The 19,034-nt window shown below is 40.9% G+C and overlaps 2 protein-coding genes and 1 long non-coding RNA gene across 23 annotated transcripts in view; 1 reads left to right on the forward strand and 2 right to left on the reverse strand.

The window, feature by feature from the left end:
- synj1 (synaptojanin 1) overlaps positions 1 to 1,256 on the reverse strand; it is an 83,480-nt gene extending 82,224 nt beyond the window's left edge. For 3 of the 10 annotated variants that reach the window (XM_069888774.1, XM_069888769.1, XM_069888768.1), the window contains exon 1: positions 662 to 1,245. The gene's annotated coding sequence lies outside the window, so the exon portion shown is untranslated. Of the gene's footprint in view, positions 1 to 661 lie in introns of all 10 variants that reach the window. The other 7 variants (XM_069888765.1, XM_069888763.1, XM_069888766.1 and 4 more) reach the window with 4 other exon arrangements.
- The window catches only part of LOC138738492 (uncharacterized), a 165,757-nt gene continuing 147,531 nt past the window's right edge, over positions 809 to 19,034 (forward strand). For 3 of the 5 annotated variants that reach the window (XR_011341566.1, XR_011341570.1, XR_011341568.1), the window contains exons 1-3: positions 809 to 911; positions 10,532 to 10,669; positions 10,963 to 11,040. This is a non-coding gene — a long non-coding RNA (uncharacterized lncRNA). Of the gene's footprint in view, positions 912 to 9,867; positions 10,670 to 10,962; positions 11,041 to 19,034 lie in introns of those variants that run through there. The other 2 variants (XR_011341569.1, XR_011341567.1) reach the window with 2 other exon arrangements.
- LOC138738491 (sorting nexin-9-like) overlaps positions 8,800 to 19,034 on the reverse strand; it is a 65,556-nt gene continuing 55,321 nt past the window's right edge. For all 8 annotated transcript variants that reach the window (XM_069888780.1, XM_069888783.1, XM_069888778.1 and 5 more), the window contains 3 exons: positions 16,539 to 16,653; positions 14,392 to 14,483; positions 8,800 to 11,494 (listed from right to left, as the gene is read on the reverse strand). In XM_069888780.1, coding sequence (XP_069744881.1) covers positions 11,450 to 11,494; positions 14,392 to 14,483; positions 16,539 to 16,653 — 252 coding nt within the window. In that variant the 3' untranslated portion in view covers positions 8,800 to 11,449. The remainder of the gene's footprint in view (positions 11,495 to 14,391; positions 14,484 to 16,538; positions 16,654 to 19,034) is intronic.

Consider the following 19,034-nt stretch of genomic DNA (forward strand, 5'->3'; position numbering starts at 1 on the left):
CTCCTCGCCCTCCTTGGAAACGGCGCCCGTTATCTATTAACAGCTGCCCCCATCATTTCCGAAATCGGTTCTCTCAAGGGCAACTGTCAACATGCGAGGCATTGAGGAGATTGACAGGAGGCAGGCAAACAGCCATCTCCAATAAAATAAGGCCGGGGGGGTGGGGGTTGCGGTGGGGGGGTGCGGGTGGGGGAATGGGGGTGGGGGTGGGGGAATGGGGGTTGGGGGTGGGGGAATGGGGGTTGGGGGTGGGGGAATGGGGGTTGGGGGTGGGGGAATGGGGGTTGGGGGTGGGGGAATGGGGGTTGGGGAATGGGGGTTGGGGGGGGGAATGGGGGTTGGGGGTGGGGGAATGGGGGTTGGGGGTGGGGGAATGGGGGTTGGGGAATGGGGGTTGGGGGTGGGGGAATGGGGGTTGGGGGTGGGGGAATGGGGGTTGGGGTGGGGGGAATGGGGGTTGGGGTGGGGGAATGGGGATTGGGGGTGAGCAAGTAAGACGCCAGCCCGTCCGTCCGGGGGCGGGATTCATCGGGTTTGCCCGGTGAAGGCCTGTCCCGGGCGAGGACGACAAGCGGAGCAAATCATTTCCGGCGGTAACAAACTGGGAGAAGATCTTGCTCCGGGATTTAAACCGGCCCCGCGGCGAATCCCAGGAACTCACCTGCCGCCGATGTATAAGGAAGCAGCGTCAACCCTCTGCACCCAACTGAGGCGACCGCCCCCCACAACCCCGACAAGTCAAAACGCCGCAGCGGACTCCGCTTCTTCTCCGTCACTCCCCGCGGGCGCTGTCGTCACTTCCTGGAAACCGATGGTCAATCAGGCCGGCTGCGGTCGGGCGCGTCACTTCCGGTCGGGGCCCACCACCATCCCCGGCGGCGGCGGAGTTGGTTGTCCGTCTTCGAACCACGGTAACTTGCGGCTTAACTGTCTCAGGGTCGTGGCGGCCCGGTTCAGAGTGTGACGAGGAATTTTCTCGGACGGTTTATCACTGGTTGGGGGGGGGGGGCACAGATCAAAATGATTTTGTGTTGTTTCATAGAGAAAACCGGCCGTTCGGCCCTTCGAGTCTGTGCCGAGTGCCAGTGATTCTCAACCGTTTCACTAAGTAATCCCTATGCCATCCGTGATGGGATGTGAGTGGGAAGGGAATCGCTGCTCTCGTCCCAATGGTTACTGAAATATCTGGCTTGAGCAAAAGTGGTCTTTGGCGTTCGGAACCGTGCACATGACGAGTCAATGAGGGACGATTAAAGCAGTGGTTTTCAAACTTTTTCTTTTGCTACGAGCCCAGAGGACCCCAAAACCCAGCAGCAATAGATATTCACCAAGACAAATGTTGCTTTTAATTATCTTTAAACATGAAAACAGAATCAAACTTTAACTTAACTCTATTGACTTACTTAACCTTCTAATTCTAAGTGCACGTGTATGTAAGCTCAGAAAAGTTCTTTGATTCACGCCAATCTCACTTCTCATTCCTCCAAGTTCACTGGTTGCAGGCAATTCTTAGACTGTGCACAGAATTTAACATTTATGAAGTTCACCAGGCTTTGGTGCATGAAAGGTACATGATTACCACTCAGGAAGGTTCTTGTCAGTTTTCAGAGAGAGATTTGTTGTTTGCTGGACATCTACAACTGATTCCTTTTAATCAGCCACTTCAGTCTTGCCAAAGAAACTTACCCCATCAGAGTTTTCTTCTTTCTTTCAGGTCATCACAGTTTCTTTTTGTTTCACTTATTTCAAGTGAAACATTAGGCAACCAGTCCTCTCCTCTTGCATGAACCACAAGGACTTTGACCAGGCTGAACTAAACACTCATGACCTATCTTCAAAATGGGTTTTTTCCACAAGCTTTCCAGCTTGTCCTGTTCCAGTCCCAGCTGCTGATGCTAACTGTGGAACTGCAAAAGTGAATTCTCTGAGAGAAAGCCTGTTTGACTCCCTCTGCTTGCAAAAAAAACAGGTGACCCTCTTAGAACAGCAAACAGCACTCCCAGACAGCCTGCAGCTCCGAACCTACTCCTCCGAGTTTTTTCATCTGTGGCTTTTCAAAACAACAATCCATTAGTGAAGTCTCTTGGGCACTCTCCAAAGCTTTTACAAAGGCTCTTGGAGCCGGCCTGTCTAGCTTGAGCAGAGCTCCAGTATTTTAAATGAGATCTGTTTTGAAGTGTTTGTATGTGGCCTACACTAAAAAACCTGCCCGAATTTATCTTCCAAAAACATATCTGTCACACTTTTCACCCACGTACCACCTTAAGCAATCCCTTACTAATCACATAGGATCTGTGAGTGGAAATAGAAAGGTTGAGAACCACTGCGACCTGCACCCATTCCATCACCCTCCAGACTTACCCATGTATATACTGTATCCAGTTTATTTTTAAAACGCAAGAGTGAGCTAAATCAGATGGCGTGGTTCCCATGTTTATCACACTGACATTTAATGTGTTTGGCTACAATCTGGAATAATAAAATTCTCTTGATATTCTCTTGTATTTTAGTGCTATAAGTAAGAGCCACTTAAGAGTGTTGATGATAATATATCTATCACTTTGCTAGGAATTCAGAATAGATGTGGATCTAAGCTGTTTTTGTGGACAAGGTTTACTTGGGCAATATACAAAACTTTCAATTAGATAACTAGACTGGAAGAGTTGATTTAAAGGAGTGACTTTTTGCAGAGCAAATATTTTCAGCATGAGGTTTCCTACCCTTTAATGTTTCAAGTGCTCTCAGCTGTTTCTCAGTATCATTTAGGATTCATCGAATAAGATAACATGTGAGACAATGACTGTGTTAAGATAAATCATTCAATCAGCTGGATGAAGATAGTTGCAAATGCTTCGACCTATCTCTTGCATTCGAGTGTACAGCTTCTGTATCATTACAAATGACCTGAGTCTCCTCTTCCCATTATCTGGTGGTAGCAGTGAGAACAGAGCATATGGTGTGGGTCCTTAATGATTGCTGCTGCTCTCTGATGGCAGAAATCCCTGTAGATGTTTTTGTTGGAGGGAGGATTTTGTCTCTAATGCCTGGGCTGTGTTCACTACCTTTTGGAGGGCTTTATGCTCAGGGGTATTGGTGTCCCCATACCAGACATTGATGCAGCCAGGGTTTATGATGTCATACCAAACCTCCATAAACTCCTAAGGAAGTAAAGTCACTGAGGTGCTTTCTTCAGAATGCTATTATTTGTATTAGACCAAGAAAGATCCTCTGAGATACGAACTCCCAAGAATTTAAAATTTTCTGACCCTCCACCTCTGTTCCCCAATGTTCATTGGATTGTGTCTTGCTAAATAAACTTGCCACTTCAGGGTTTCCCTCTTCCTTTCAGGTCACCACAGAGTTCCTTTGTGTTTCTCTTATTTCAAGTGAAGCATTGGCAACCAGTCCTCTCCTCTTGTATGAACCACAAGGGCTTTGACCAGGCTGAGCTAAGCACTCACAACCCGTCTTCAAAACCATCCTTGGTTTTCCCATCCTGAAGTCAAGAATCAGCTCCGTGGTTTTAGCAACATTGAGTCTGATGTTGTTGTTGGTGCACCATTCAGCCAGATTTTCAATCTCTCCAGTATGCTGACTTGACACTTTTTTTATACAGGCAAAATTTGCAGATGGTGAAATTGTCAGACTGAGCCACAGATGTATCCCTATTCTCAGTGTATGCTTGGAGGCATGAAGATAGTGTTATTCATGAAGGTCAACTGCCAGGAATTGGTCAGTGGATAGTGAGTTCATCTACCAGTAAGGGAATAATCTGCCAAGGGTCATGGAATTGTGGACAAATCTCTATTAGTGCATCAGTGGGGTGATAGCTGGGAGATAATTATGGAGCAAGGATCAGATTGGCAACCAGGTTTAATAGTTGACTATAAATCAGTAGACATGAGGTAAGCAGTGAGGGGAATAGGGAGGTGGCATTGTGGGGAAAATATTGATAGTTTGAGATTACCAATTAAAACAAAATTGTGATTGTGCTAGTGGCCGGGGTTGGGTGAAGTGGGAAGCGTAGGTGCCCAGTTCAATAGCAATAGCATACCATCAGATCAAAGATTAAGCAGTAATTTAGCATATCTGCTTCACTGTTTCAAAGACCATTTTCAATGCTGACTGCATGTTCTACCTGCGACCGTGTGGGTCTCCCTTGGGTGCTCCAATTTCTTCCCACAGTCCAAAGACCCACTGATTGGTAGTTCATTGGTAGGTGTATGTTAATTCTGTTGAAGGCACAAAAATCATGAGGGGAGAGAAATTGATATGTTATTCCTAATGTAGGAAGGTACAGGAGTGCAAGTTACTTGGAAATTGGACTGATGGAATTGCTCTAAGAATAAGCTGATGGGCAGATAGCCTCTTCCATTTTCACACAGAAGATGGTGGGTGCATGGAATGTGCTGCTGGCAACAGTGCTGGAGGCAGGTACAATAGCATATTTTAAGAGACTATTAGGTACATGAAACTGAGAAAAATGGAGGATTATGCAGTTGTAAGGCATATTCAGTCAGAAAAACTCTGTGGGCCAAAGGGCCTGTACTGTGCTGTAGATTTCTACATTCTATTGCATTAAATGTTAAATAATTGATGAAAAGTTTTCCATTATTTACAATCTGCTCTTTCCATTTGTTTCAAGACCAGCTATGCCACCTGATTCACTTTTAAGTAGCGTATACTTCAGTGTACAAGTCGACTGACAGATAGGTCAACTCCCCTTTCTTTAATGGTTTTATGTTCTAGCCGGCGTATAAGTCGTCCCCCATTTTTCGGGCTGTCCGCGCCTGCCAGGAACAACCCAACATTTTTTTTTTTACAAAACACCCCAATCACAAACAACAAAGTTTTAAATTAAGTAAAAACCTTGGTCCACCACAGCCCAGCCCACGGAGCTGAAGGGCCAATCCTGGCGGGAGCAGGAACCTCAAGTCTACCAGGCAGGAGAGCCGACAGTGACCTTAGGGTCCCAGCAATGGGGTGGTGCTTCCAGCATCAACTTGTACGTCAAATCGACATCAATCTGTGGTTTTTTTTTGGTGAATTTAAGATGTCAAAAGTATATCCAACATATAATTTGACCCCCCACCTCCTTCATTTTGAGACTCAACTTATACACCAAAATATATGGTAAATAGATAAAGTGTGAAGACAAATTGTAATCATTGAAAAATTTGGACAGGAGAGGTTTTAAATGCCCTAGAAACTCAATGCACACACCAAAATATCAAGCATACAACTCAACCAAGTTTTGCCTCATTTTGTCCAGAGGTTTAAGTTACAAGAGAGATTCTGTGGCCGATTCTTACAGACTCTACTAAAATCAAAAGGATGCTTGAGGAGGGTTCTCAAGGTTTCCAGGGCAGCTCGTTACAATTATATACTTGAAAGCCTGCAGTTAAATGGAGGGAAGAAAGAAATTGCATTAATTTTTTTTTTGGAGAACATTTAAAAATCCCAATGCCTAACTGCAGTGATCACACACAGAGCAATGCATCTATCTCAAAAAGCTCTGTTAGAAGACAAAGAATTGCTTTAAATATTTGGTTTATTCCATCCTCCCCTCCACATAACCCTGTCCTATAACCAATTGACTTGGAGTGCTCCAGAATATTCTCAAATTGAGGTTTTGAACATTTTTAGCTTCTGTTTGTAACCCTTTTTGATGTTTCACCATGTATTTGTATTGACTGTGATTCTCTTTGAGGAAGCACTTTATCTTAGATTTTTATTTTTCTTGATTGATTTACTCAAATATTTGAATCTTTTTTTTAACTTTTTCATCAAACTATCATGTCAATGCAAATAAAACTCAAAACAATGGAAATTCTGATTGGAACAGGCAGTATTTAAGGAGAGAGAACTGTTTTATTGTCAGTGCACGTCAGTCCATTGAAGCTTCAGTGTCGGTTTCATTTTCTCAGAGCTACTTCCTTTAAATCGACTTGGAGATCACTCACTGAAATTTCTGCCACACACAATTTTAGTGCTTAACTAACTTTTTCAATAAATGAAGGCATTCTTCAGAAAATCTCTGATTAAAATTTGTTTGCTTTACTGCCACTTTTGCTGAGAAAGGAACATCAGGCGTTGTTCCTATTGTTAGTTCACATTCAGGAAGTGGTGCGATGCTATTAATTATTTTTCTCTGATTTCTGCCTATTTTGAGCTCTAGTAATTCAGCAATATAACTGGAGCAACATGCATCACCTGGAAAGAAGTATTAAGCATAGTCTTCAATTGTAAGTTCACATTCAGGAAATAGTGCTATGCTATTAAAACAATTTCTCAAACTTTTCGGTCTGTGATCTTTTCCAAAAGGAAAAACGCACATCTATTTATTCGCTGCCTTTTACTGAAATAAAGGACCAGAGTAAAATAGAGTATCAGTATATTTTAATCAATACCTCTTCCTGATCAGTGTGCTGCAAAACATGTTTAATTTCACACGTACTTTGTTAGGTTTGATCATAGGATTTAAAAGAATTAAATGAAGTAATAGAAATTAAAAGCTTGGCTGTTCCAAAATTATATGCATTTCTTTGGAAAAAATATTAATAATTGCATTTTGTAGTGATTTTTCACATTGTTGCACAATGTATAAGATTTGCAGTTTGCTAGTCAAGTACAAACCCAGCAGCAGGTCATTATTAAAATCCATGATTACTACCTTTGCCCTAATGATAGCTATTGTCCATCTAATTGTGGGATCTGTGCAAGCTGGAACACTGAACAGCATAAAACATTTCAGAATATATAAAAGCAAGTGGTTTTAGGTACGTTACTTTTGTTTCATTTTGACTATCTCTGAATCGTGTAAGTGAATGAAAAAGATGGCCTTAAATTTATCAATTGTGTTGATCACCAACAGTATTATCAAATAAATTCCTTGTATAAAAAAAAATTCCAGTGTTGAGTTTTTTTTTAAGCAAACTTGTAATCATCAAGTATTTCCATGACCTCCATAATTTAAACAAAACCCTGGATTTGAAAAGCAAGGTTGATAGAGCTAGGAGCTTTTCTCTCTGGAGGGATGAAGCCTGAGAGTTGAATTAAGAGGTATACAATCAAATATGTGTCATTATCTAAACTTTTATTAGCACAAATGTTATTTGCCAATTATTAGCCAATCTTGGTACCGTCCTAACTCTACAAAACTTGAATCTTTGGAAAAAGAATTATTAGTACATATGTATTAATAAGCCATAAGCCCTATTGGAAGACAATTAAAAATTGATCACCTTGTCTCCAGGAAATAGTTTGCAAATAAATAAACCAGATCTTCCAATACTCACAATCTCAGACTTGCATGTCTGTCCATGGCCTTGTGTTCTATCCCACTGAGATTGAAAGAACACCACCTGGGCACTCTCCAGCCCGATGGCATTGACTGTTCCGCTTTCTACTAAACCTGCTCACCTTTTCTTTCCCTTCTCCCTCCCTTCCCCCTTCCCCACCCAGCCATCCCTCCCTCCTTTCTCCACCTATCATCTCTTGCCTTTGCCTCCCCTCCCCCTCCATATTCTTTTGTTTGGACGCCTGTCAGCATTTTCTCATACCTTAATGAAGGGCTCAAGCCCACTGCTACATAGAGGACACTGTTTGACCTGAGGAACTTCTCCAGCATTTTGTGTTTTTACTTCCAATACTTGTACCTTCACTCAGTACCTTTTCCCCCTAGACACATTGTAGTGTAGATAAAAGCTCACACTCGACTGGATTTTTCTGAAATTTTAAAATTGAGCCTGAATTCACAACTTCAGCTGGAAGCTTAATCCTCACTCCCACTCCAACTACTCTGTGTGAAGAAGTTCCCCATGATGTTTCCCCGAAGCTTTTCCCCTTTCTCTCTTAACCTATGTCCTCTGATTTGCATCTCATCCAGGCCCTGTGGAAAAAGCCTGCTTGCATTTACTCTATCTATACCCATCATAATTTTGTATATCTCAGTCAAATCTTCCCTCATTCTTGTTTCTACTCTCCAGGAAATGAAGTCCTAACCTGTTTAACCTTTCCCTGTAACTCAGTTCCTGAAGTCTGGCAACATCCTAATAAATCTTCCCTGCACTCTTTCTAATTGATATATTTTCTGTAGTTAAGTGAGCAAAACTACATACAATACTCCCAATTCAGCCTCACCAATGTCTTATACAACTTTTCTATAACATCCCAACTCCAATACTTTGATCTATGAAAGCCAATATGCCAAAAGCTCTCTTTACAACCCAATATATCTGTGATGCCACTTTCAGGGAATTATGTATCTGTCTTCCCAGATCCCTCTGTTCTACTGCACTCCTCATTGCCCTACCATTCACTGTGTCCTTCCAAAATGAAACACTTCACTCTTGTCTGCATTAAATTCCATCTGCCATTTTTCCATGCTGAGCATGGATACAACCTTTAGGAGGAAGCAAGTGAAGAAAGAGAATGACCTGGGTATTCCAGTACATAAATTCCACCATTCAATGAGGTGGTGAGACCAAAAGAAGAAAAAAAACAAGCCAGTTAGTTTAACATTTGTCTTTGGGGAAAATGCTGGAATTCTTTGTTAATTGCAGGATATTCAGAAATTTAGGAGATTCAAATGGGGTCAGGATGATTTTGAGAAATTGAAATCACATTTAACAGATATGCTAGGGATCTTCTAAAAGAGACTGAACATTAAGAAGCCATGACTTCAAGCTCAAAACCTGCATATTTAGAACCTGCTTTGCTCCACAATCAAGTTGCACCATGTCCCTAATTATACATCATGATCTTAGTATCTCTGTGAAATGGAAATATACCATTACATTTGCTGGGCAAAACAACTTTTATTCTTGTTAACATTTTGGTCACAACTCTAGTTTCAATTACAGTGATACGGAATTAAAACCTCGAAGGGTGTTTAAAACATTCAAATTTGTACTTAATTGTACTCCACAGGACTTTCTAGAATTCTTTGAATCCTCCTTGTCACATTATAAACCCAATTACATCACCAGGACTCTCCTTCAGGCCAAACTCCAAATTAAAAATCTGAAGGTATTGGAAAGTTACTAAGATAAGGCTAAGAAATAACAGGGTTTTTTTTTCCTGATACATATTACAATTACAAAGCTACTAAGATATATAGCAAAAATATAAAACTTTATGAAAGATGGTCATAGCAAAGAGCAATTACATTTTCCATCAAAATATTTATAACCTACAGGAAATATATTCAAAACAAATCTGATATTAAATACGTTTCCAGATAGTTTGAACAATAAAGCGATAATATGCACCAACACTAAAATTCAAAAATCACCTTTTTTTTGTTCTTTAAAATTCTTATTTTAGTGAAATCCATAAGCATATTCAGGAGTTTTACCACCTTTATTGAGCTCCATGTAGTTAGTTCCCAAAACTGAAGTATGATATTTTATATCCATTATAGCTTGCAAATTGACTCAAAAGCAGAAGGAGACTGCCTCTCTTTACTCATTGATTCAGCTCAGGATAGGCTGTGGTGCTATTGGAAAGTCCCTTTGCACTGATACTTCAAACACTTGAATGCACATTCTTAGCTCTGCCTCAGAAATTGACAGACATGCCAACTTCTCCATTCAAATGGAGTTTCCTTATAATTCACTCAATTAAATTCCATTATTAACTTAAGTATAAAACTACTGTGTATTTTGGCATACAAGTTGAGTTGTAAAACTCACAAAAATCACTCAAAAATTGGGGGTCAACTTATACACCAGATATCCTCTTGAGACTTTAAGTACAGGTGAAAAACTTTAACATCGATTTGACGTGCAAGCTGACCCTGAAAGCACCAATTTGGCATATTAGTCGACCCTGGAAGCACCTCTCCACCATTCCCCGACACATCCCTCCCACCAGGTGCTGTCATAAGCCATTCAGACATTCTACAATTATGGAGCCCGCTCCTACCCGGGAGCCTGAGGTCGCCACTCTTGGCCGGTAAGCCAAGGTTTTTTTCTTTTTTTAAAATTTGCTTATACAGCTTTGTTACTTGGCAATTGGGGAGTTTTAAAAAAATTTTGAGTTGTTGCTGGGAGGCCCAGACAGCCTGAAAAATGCGGGTCAACTTATACGCTGAATATACCATAAAACCATTAAAATGAAGCTTAAAAAGGGGGGTTTGACCTATCTGCTAGATGACTTATACACCAAAATATACAGCATTTATGATTTTGAATCCATGCAATACTTAAAAATCAGTAAAAGTAGGAATTCAGGGAGTGGAAAAATCATACATAGTTTTACTTCAGTCATTGATTTTAATTGAGTGAGGTTTTGGGGAACGCCATTCAAAAATAGCTGCAAGAGGTCAAAGAGTGTCTTCACGTGTTTCGCTTTCAGCTATCATTACACATCAAATATCAAAATAGAAGAGTTAAAGTTTCAGGTGATGGATTTTATACCATTCATTTGTTTGTCCCTTGTTCCAATTCTGATGAAGGTTGTCAACCTGAAATGCTAACTTCCTCTTTCCACAGTCTGCCTGACCAGCTGAATTATTTCCACCACTCAGGTTTTTGTCCCGCCTTTGACTAAAAGAGTTCCCTCAGCGCCCCATCCTTCATTTTGGAGAAACAAGACCAATGACAACAAAGCAAAAAAAAAAATCAAATGCAGATACTGGAAGTCTGAAATATGCTGGAGATACTCAGTAAGTCATGCAACATCTGCGGAGAGTAACACAATAAATACATTTCATGTAGAAGACCCAACTTTAAAAGTAAAGTGTTGATGCTTTGACATTATTGCTATGTTGAATTGGATTACATTTTTGGAGAAAATGTCAAGTTTAGCTAAAAATATAAATTTCAAATACTGACCTCATTCAAGATGGCCTGGGGAGCTTGCAAAATATCAGCCAATTGCAAGTAGAGTGAGTATCAAAATTGGGGTTAGGGAGAAAATCTGAAGAATTTGTTAATCCTAACTCTATTTCAATTTTAGAGACACAAGAAACTGCATATGCTGGAACCTAGAGCAAAACAAAAAACTACTGGAGGAACTCAATATGGTGAGCAGCAGGTATGTCCAGGGAGAGAGAAAAGAAAAAGAATTGCCATTTCAGGTCAAGACTGCAGCTCTTGTTTTTCTCCCACTCATTCTGCAACCAGTCATTTTCCCAAATGCAATGAAGTGTTACATGTTTACATCAGTATGCCTTGGCCTGGCTGCATCATTGCCCTCTCAGCAGAGACTAAGAATGCACTGATTGATTATATCTCATATATGATTTTCTTATTGCAATAAATCAGTGCTAAAAAAAATAAAGATAAATAAACAATAAATTGCAGCTAATTCATTAAAAGCAGCATTAAATTAAGACGTGAAAATGAACAGTAACTGGAACTAAAAATACCAAGACAGCTTTAAAGAATATTGGCACATCAAGTTATATTAATTGCATCAACTGACGAGTCTAAATGGTTCACTGTTAAAATTCAAAACGTGCATATGCTTCCCTCAGTTTATCAGTTATCTGAAAGAAATAAAATGAGAAATTTATGTTAATGATGAACCTTGTGTTGCATTTGCCAGCAAATAAGAATTTGTATTTATAATTATCTTCCTGTAATTTTGCATTAGTTCTTCCTGTCTGCTTTTTTTTTCTTTTCCCACCTTTCCTTGTTAACCTAATGCCATAGGAAGAGGAGACCTGAAGACTGGAACTCTTTTTGTGCAGCACATCAAAGCATCAGAAAAGGCATGTCATTAACACATGGTTTAAATGCAGTGAGTACAAAGGAAATCAGGTATGCCCATGGCTATGGCTGAGTCCAGGGAGAGAGAAGCACGGGGAGAGAATACATCAGACCAGAGCAAAATACTCAGAAAGGTACTCTGTCCAGACGGAGTACCCAGCTGTGTATTAAAAATCTGTGCTGACCAACTTGCCAATGTATTCACGGATATCTTCATCATCTCACTCTGGCAGGGCATTTCAAACAGGTGTCAACAGTGTGGTAACCTGTCAAAATTACCATTGACCAGTTGCATTCACATCCACAGGGATTAAATGATTTGAAAGCATATCAGCTCCTGAATGACTGGTGACATGGATCTATTCCAATTCACCTACTGTAGCAACAAAGCCCTGGAACACCTGGACAGCAAAGATGAATACATCAGGATGCTCTTTATCAGCTTCAATTCAGCAATTAATGCCATCATCCCCTCAAATTTGATCAGCAAACTCTTAGCATCAACACCCCACTGTGTAATTGGATCCTGGATTTCCTCTCCTCCAGATCACAATCAGTGAGGATTGCTAAGAACATCTCCGCAATCTCCATCAGTACTGGAGCACCACTGGATTAGCCTACTGCTCTGGCTGCTATGCAACAATGACTGTGTGACTGTATGACAACAACACCATCTACAAATTTACTGATACCATATTCATGAGTTGTATAAAAAGGAGCAATGAGTCAGCATACAGGAATGAGACTGAAAATTTGGCTGAATGGTGCACCATAAATCTTGCACACAATATCACTAAAACCAAGGAGCTGATTATTGACTTCAGGAAGGGAAAGCCAGTGGTGTATGATCCAGTGATCATTGGGGGATCAGAGGTGGAGAGGGTGAGCAAATTACCATAGTGACTGGGAGTCACTATCTTGGATGATCTTTCCGGGACTCAACACACTAATGGCATCATGAAGAAAGCACGAGAGTGCTTCTATTTCCTCAGAAGTTTGTGGAGGCTTAGTATGACATTAGAAACCCTGGCAAGTTTCTACAGATGTGTGTTGGAATGTGTGCTGACCAGCTGCATCATGGTCTGGTATGGGGACACCAACACCCCTCCCCAAAACCCCTCCAAAAGGTAGTGGACATAGCCCAGGACATCACAGGCAAAACCCTCCCCACCATCAAGAACACCTACAGGGAACGCTGCCGTCGGAGAACAGCAGCAATCATCAAGGATCCACAACACTGTTCTCACTGCTACCACCAAGTTCAGAACTATTGCTATCCCATCACCATCAGACTCAACCACAAACTCAATTCTGAACTCATCAAGGACTCTTACTTTTGCACTTTATTGATTTTTTTTGTCTTCATTGCAGTTTTTTGCACTACCAATAAGTGGTAATTCTATCTCGCCCACAGGAAAAAGAACCTCAGGGTTGTATGTACCATCATGTATGTACTCTGACAATAAATCTGCAATCTACTTTAAAAAATCAGCTGGCAGTAATTGATGAAGAAGCTTGTCTTTGTCAGTCTGGGGTGGAAAATTGTGGATCAGTAGTCAGGGGAATTTCTGGTTCTGTGATTGATGGGTTCACAAATGTTTGGTTGCTTGATCCATAAATCATGGGAGAATTTGAGGGATTGAAGGTAGATCATGTGATCAGCAAGTGGGGGCATATGGCCAGGTAAACAATATTTTTGGGTGGAGGAAGTCGGTTCTATTGTGGGGTCCAAAGGAAAGCCACTGAGTAAATAATATAATAGGAGCCACCAAACTGTGGATCAGCTCTGGAGAATGTAGAATGAAAATTATAGACTTTGTGAAACGTAATTAGAAATCTGACTTTTTTTTCCCCCACAGTTTATCTTTCATTTTAATTGGATTGACAGGTCAAAAACATGGTGCTGTACAATTCAATTTCTGTGTAATTACAGCTAACTCATAGTCCAATTTGTGTGTGAATTCAATCACTCACAGTCATTATATATGAATTTAAACACGTTGTAGCGGCCTGCGTCTTGAGCCAACATAGGAAATGGCCGCCAAACGTGGCAACCGGCAAAGCATCGTGTGGGCTGAAATGCTTGTTTCCATTGGCCGCCGGCAGAGCAATGAAACAAGGCCAATCACCGCCGGTGGATCGCAGGGGGCCCAATCAGGGCCCGGGCATCTGAGGTAAACCAATCAGCAGCTGGCCCGCTCAAGCCACACCCCGATGGTGAAACGGCCAAGCTGACTATAAAAGGCAGAGCTGTCACTGAATAAACTCAGTGTCGAATACACTTGGCTGGTATGTGTGTGCGTGTCTTCTCCTGCAGATTCGAGCTACAGCCTTAAGACTATAACCTAGCTGTAGCCGTAGCGACCTCCCAACACCGAATCAATTTCTTGTAGCCAATATACTGTACATGTCACATAGTGGTACCATTTCACTTTTTGGAACTAAGTAATGACAGTGTAATGGATCCTTGTTGTTGCAAAATTATTACAATTTATTACAATTTCCAGCGCTGTTTGGGATCAGTTAGATTAAAAATATCAACGTGTTGATTACTTTTTATGCTAGTTTTTTATCTCTCTGCTTTTGATGGGAGAATATTGTAAATGGGTAAAAGGTTCATAATCCAGAATTCATGAGGACTGTAGCGCAGTCACATAGATAGTAAAATATTTACCTTATTATACATCTGGACTTGTTCATAGAGAAAATGTTGAACTGTTACTTTGTAGTCATTGGCAAGTTCATGGTTAAAATGATTGATTTCAGCTGCATCGCACACAAAAAAATGAGTACAGTCATTGAACTGAAAAGTTACAAATGTGGCTATTTAGTAAATATTTATAATTTATAAATGTGTGCCTGTTAGTGCTCAAGCTTAGGAATTGCAAGTCCTTTTAGAGACAATCTCTTCTCTCTTATGGAATGGTACCCAGGAAAAAAACTAATGAGTCTGGCAGAGTGAGACAAATGTGACAAAAATATTTATCACAATATTAACTTGCAGAATGATTGCACTTTTTGTTGTCTCATTTATGCTTCAAAGATAATTGATTTCAAATTTAATTGGTGCATTGCTTGGGGAAATTTCTGTAATAGATAGAGTGAATCATCTGAACTAGATGAGCAATGATTCTCAATTAACGTTCATTTTGAAGCTTTATTTATAAATGTTTGGCTTATCCACTACATCTTGTTTGATTTGTTAAATGCAAATTCCATCCTCAATTTGCTCGACCAGTAGTGATTTCAGGGAACTATGAGGCGTGAATTTCAGGTTAATCTAAGAATGTACACTTAATGGAGCTCTGACTTGGGTCTCCCCACAGACAAGTTACAAAGGAGCTTCTGAAACACTAGATCATCTTTTTTGGATTTGCTTTTGCTGAAACGCAGCTGGATAAGGACTCAGAAATGCTGGGTGCTTGCTGAAGTCCAGCCTTCCACTTTACTCAAAGCCATAGAACCTCAGATGCTAAAAAAGAGAAAACACTAGAAACATTGATCAGAAAACCCTTTCATGTCATCAAGCTGAAATATCAATGCCGTTTCTCATTCCACAGACACTGCCAGATCTACTGAGTGTTTCCAACAATTTCTGTTTTTAATTTCGACTTCAGTTAAGTATTGGCTGCAGAGATCTCTTCTCGTTCATGCTTTCCTCACAACTTGGGCTGGTAAATATGCCTGGGTGACATTGCAAGTCACTAGTGTTTTTAAATATGACCATATAACAATCAGCGTGCGGAAACATGCCATATCGGCCCTTCTAGTCTGCACCGATTTAAGTGAACTCCACGAGTTCCTCCTACCTGCTCCCTGCCCATAACCCTCCTATTCCCTCACCTCCATGTACTCATCCAACCTCCTCTTAAATAACAAAATGAACCCTGCTGCAACCATCTCTTCTGGGAGGTCATTCCACTTAGCCACCTCTCTCTGAGTGAAGAAGCTTCTTCTTAAGTTACTTCTAAAGTTTTGCCCCCTAACCCTCAACTTACGACCCCTCATTCCAATCTCTCCTCCCCTCAAAGGGAAGAGCCTATTCACATCTACTCTATATATTCCCTTCATAATTTATATACCTCTATCAAATTCCCCCTCAACCTTCTACGCTCCAATGAATAAAGACCCAGTCTACTCAATCTTTCTCCAAATTCTAGATAAATGTAAAAATGCCGATCTGCTTCTTCCCTGGCTCTCTGATGTCTCGTTTTCATGATAATGAATGGTTTAAACAGCATACCAATTTTGTTTGAGGTTCACTTTAATTTTAATTTAGACATACAGCATGGTAACAGGCCCTTTTGGTCCATGAGCCCGTGCCACCCAATTAACCTACGCTCCCGGTATGTTTTTTTTGGAATGGTGGGAGGAAACCGGAGCACCCAGGGAAAACCCATGCAGACACAGGGAGACTAACAAACTCCTTATAGAGAGCACCGGATGAGAACCCTGGTCCGTCACTGTAACAGCATTGGGCCAACCATATCATCCAATTCTGAAACGAACTTAAAAATTTGGCCTATTCAGGAGTACTGCCTATTGGATATGCTGTAATATTTAAGAGATGATTCTCAATTAACGTTCATTTTGAAGCTTTATTTATAAATGTTTGGCTTATCCGCTACATCTTGTTTGATTTGTTAAATGCAAATCAGGGTGAAAATAAAAGAAACCATGGTGTGGAATGGAAAATTGGCACAAACTGCCCATAATTTCCACTGTCCTCTGGGTCCTACCTCTACACACACGTGTAGAAAAACTAAGACTGGCTCTTAAGTAGCAAAGATCTAGAAAGCTAAGATCCAAAAGAAGACAAACCTTCTATGGCTGAAGATACGATTCCAGCTCTGCAAACAATAACTTCTTTTTCCTTCAATGTGACTTTGTTGGCGTGAACAAGCTTTTCATATTCATGAGCCTTTTCCAGTGCTCCCTGAAAGGATAAACATTTGCAAATTATTTTCCAGTTAAAGATCTATAAAATTAGAATCATACTAGAACCTTATGTTTTTGAATGGCTGCAGCAAGCAAGAATTTTGGTGCATCTGTACATCAACTCTCATCTTCATCAAAACAGCATAATGCAATTTTTCACTTCTTACATAATAGTCTGGCCTACTATTTTTCTTTCCAAATGGATTTACTAATATGTCGTCCATCTGCCAGTAACCTATCTCCATCTCTCTGCGGATTGCTGACTGCACAATTTGCTTTTCTACCCAATTTAATATTATTAGCAAACTTCGATCTGCTACACGGTCCCAACCTTCAAATTATTTGTGTATATGTGAACAGCTCTGGGCCCAGCACTGATTCTTGTGACACCCACTAACTACTGATTACCAGCCAGAGAAACAGGTTGCAGAAAATCTGGAACAGCACCATATTGGTGAAGACCCCACAGAAGAATGCGTGCACCCAAAACATGTGAGAGGCCAAAAACAAGGATGATATACTGTTTTGATGCCCTAAATGTAAGTGGCTTAAGTCACTCAGCACCAGCTCCGACCAGTTGCTCAAACTGGGACTTCATGCATCCTCCTTATATGAATAGGGATGGCACATGGAACTCCTTTGTTTTAAATCTGGGGCTGGGAGACTACCATCCAAAGCTACCTCACACCACTCATTTCACACTACTCTTTACAACCTCACTGACACTTCTCTCCAGCCACCAATTGCTCCCACCATCTCCCAACTACGTTACATTCTCTTCTCTGTTGTCTCCCAACTACGTTACATTCTCTTCTCTGTTGTTTCCCAACTACGTTACATTCTCTTCTCTGTGTCTCCCAACTACATTACATTCTCTTCTCTGTTGATTTCCCTTTCAGCCACCCTTTCAGCAATCTGATCAACAAATGGCACTTTGATGTTAATGAATCCCATACCAGAAATAGCTGGAATTCTACTTGTACTTACTCATGTCTAAACTTTGTTGCTCTAACTTATATTTTAATATAATGCAATAAGTAATCAAGTCAAGTTTACTATCATCTGATTGCACAAGTGCAACCCGACGAAACTGCGTTCTCTGGTCCTCAGTGCAAAACACACAATCAGACATAATGTGCATATAGAGTATTCATAAATTGTTTGGTTAATATAAGAGCCTCAGGTGGTTACCATCAGCAGTTCCTTTGGTTGTTTAGTATCCTCATTGCCGTGGGAAGAAGTTTCTCCACCTGGTGGTGCTGGCTCTAATACTCCTGTATCTCTCTCCCAAAGGGAGCAGCTGAAAGATGCTGTGGGTAGGGTGGTAATGATCCCGGTAGATCACATCGGTAGGGGGTGGGGGGTGCGGCGGGGAAGGAGACCACCATGATCCTCTCTGCCACTCTTATAGTCCTGTGGATTTTCCTCTGATCCATTTCTGTGCAGCAACCAGACCACACTGTGATGCAGCCGGCCAGGACGGTATGCACAAAACTTGGGAGGTTCATCCTTATTGATAAAGGGGCCCTGTCTAGAAAACCTGAATGACCACTTCTTGTTGAATCTCTTCAGCCTCTCCTTTTCATTTGAGGTTGCCAGCATCTGCAATTTTGTGTTTCTAGAACTCAACCTTTACCAGCAATATTTGTAATGGAATTCTACTATACGAGAATGTCAACCAAAATTTTGATGCAAACAATACTTTTGTTTCAATATGATAATGCGTTTATACACTCTAGTAATGTGGGCTTGGAAAAGGCTAATTTGTTATTCAATTGTGAATCTAATAGAGCTGGTATGATGGCAAGTACAATTAGCCCATTTTTGTTACTGAAATATCTGTGTGCAGCTTTCTTGAATGAAAGGGCATTATCAAATTAGCCAATAAAATACAGCATCACTTGGTGCCTGGTTTGTACATTCAATTTATGAAGATTCTGCACCAGCAGTAGGAGGGAAAACTTCAGTCGTGTGGAGGCAGGAGGATTTTGCTACGGATTCTGTCAGCATTAGAGGGAAGCACAACTGAATGAGCTTCAGGCTGCCTTGCTCTTGACTCGTTTTTAACCACATGGATACCAATGGGAAGAAGATCCTTGTTCTGCGCTATTTGGAAGTACTGCTGAGTTTTACCTATTTTTTCCTCATCAGAGGGAATATTTCAGCTGACTTGGAATGGACGATCATCTGTCTTTTCTGTGGGGCACTGTGCATCACAATGAACAGCATTATACTCTTCCTGGAGAGTGGCGCCAGTAAGGACCAGTGCCGTCATCTATCTCATTTTGCAGAAGTGTGCATTTTTTGTCTTGCTGTTGCATCCACTTCAGAAGCTCTTGTCCAAGTTGACAGTGCGATTGAGATGGGAATGCTATTGCA

The sequence above is a fragment of the Narcine bancroftii genome, chromosome 7, assembly GCF_036971445.1.
Source record: "Narcine bancroftii isolate sNarBan1 chromosome 7, sNarBan1.hap1, whole genome shotgun sequence".
Classification (NCBI taxonomy): Eukaryota; Metazoa; Chordata; class Chondrichthyes; order Torpediniformes; family Narcinidae; genus Narcine; species Narcine bancroftii.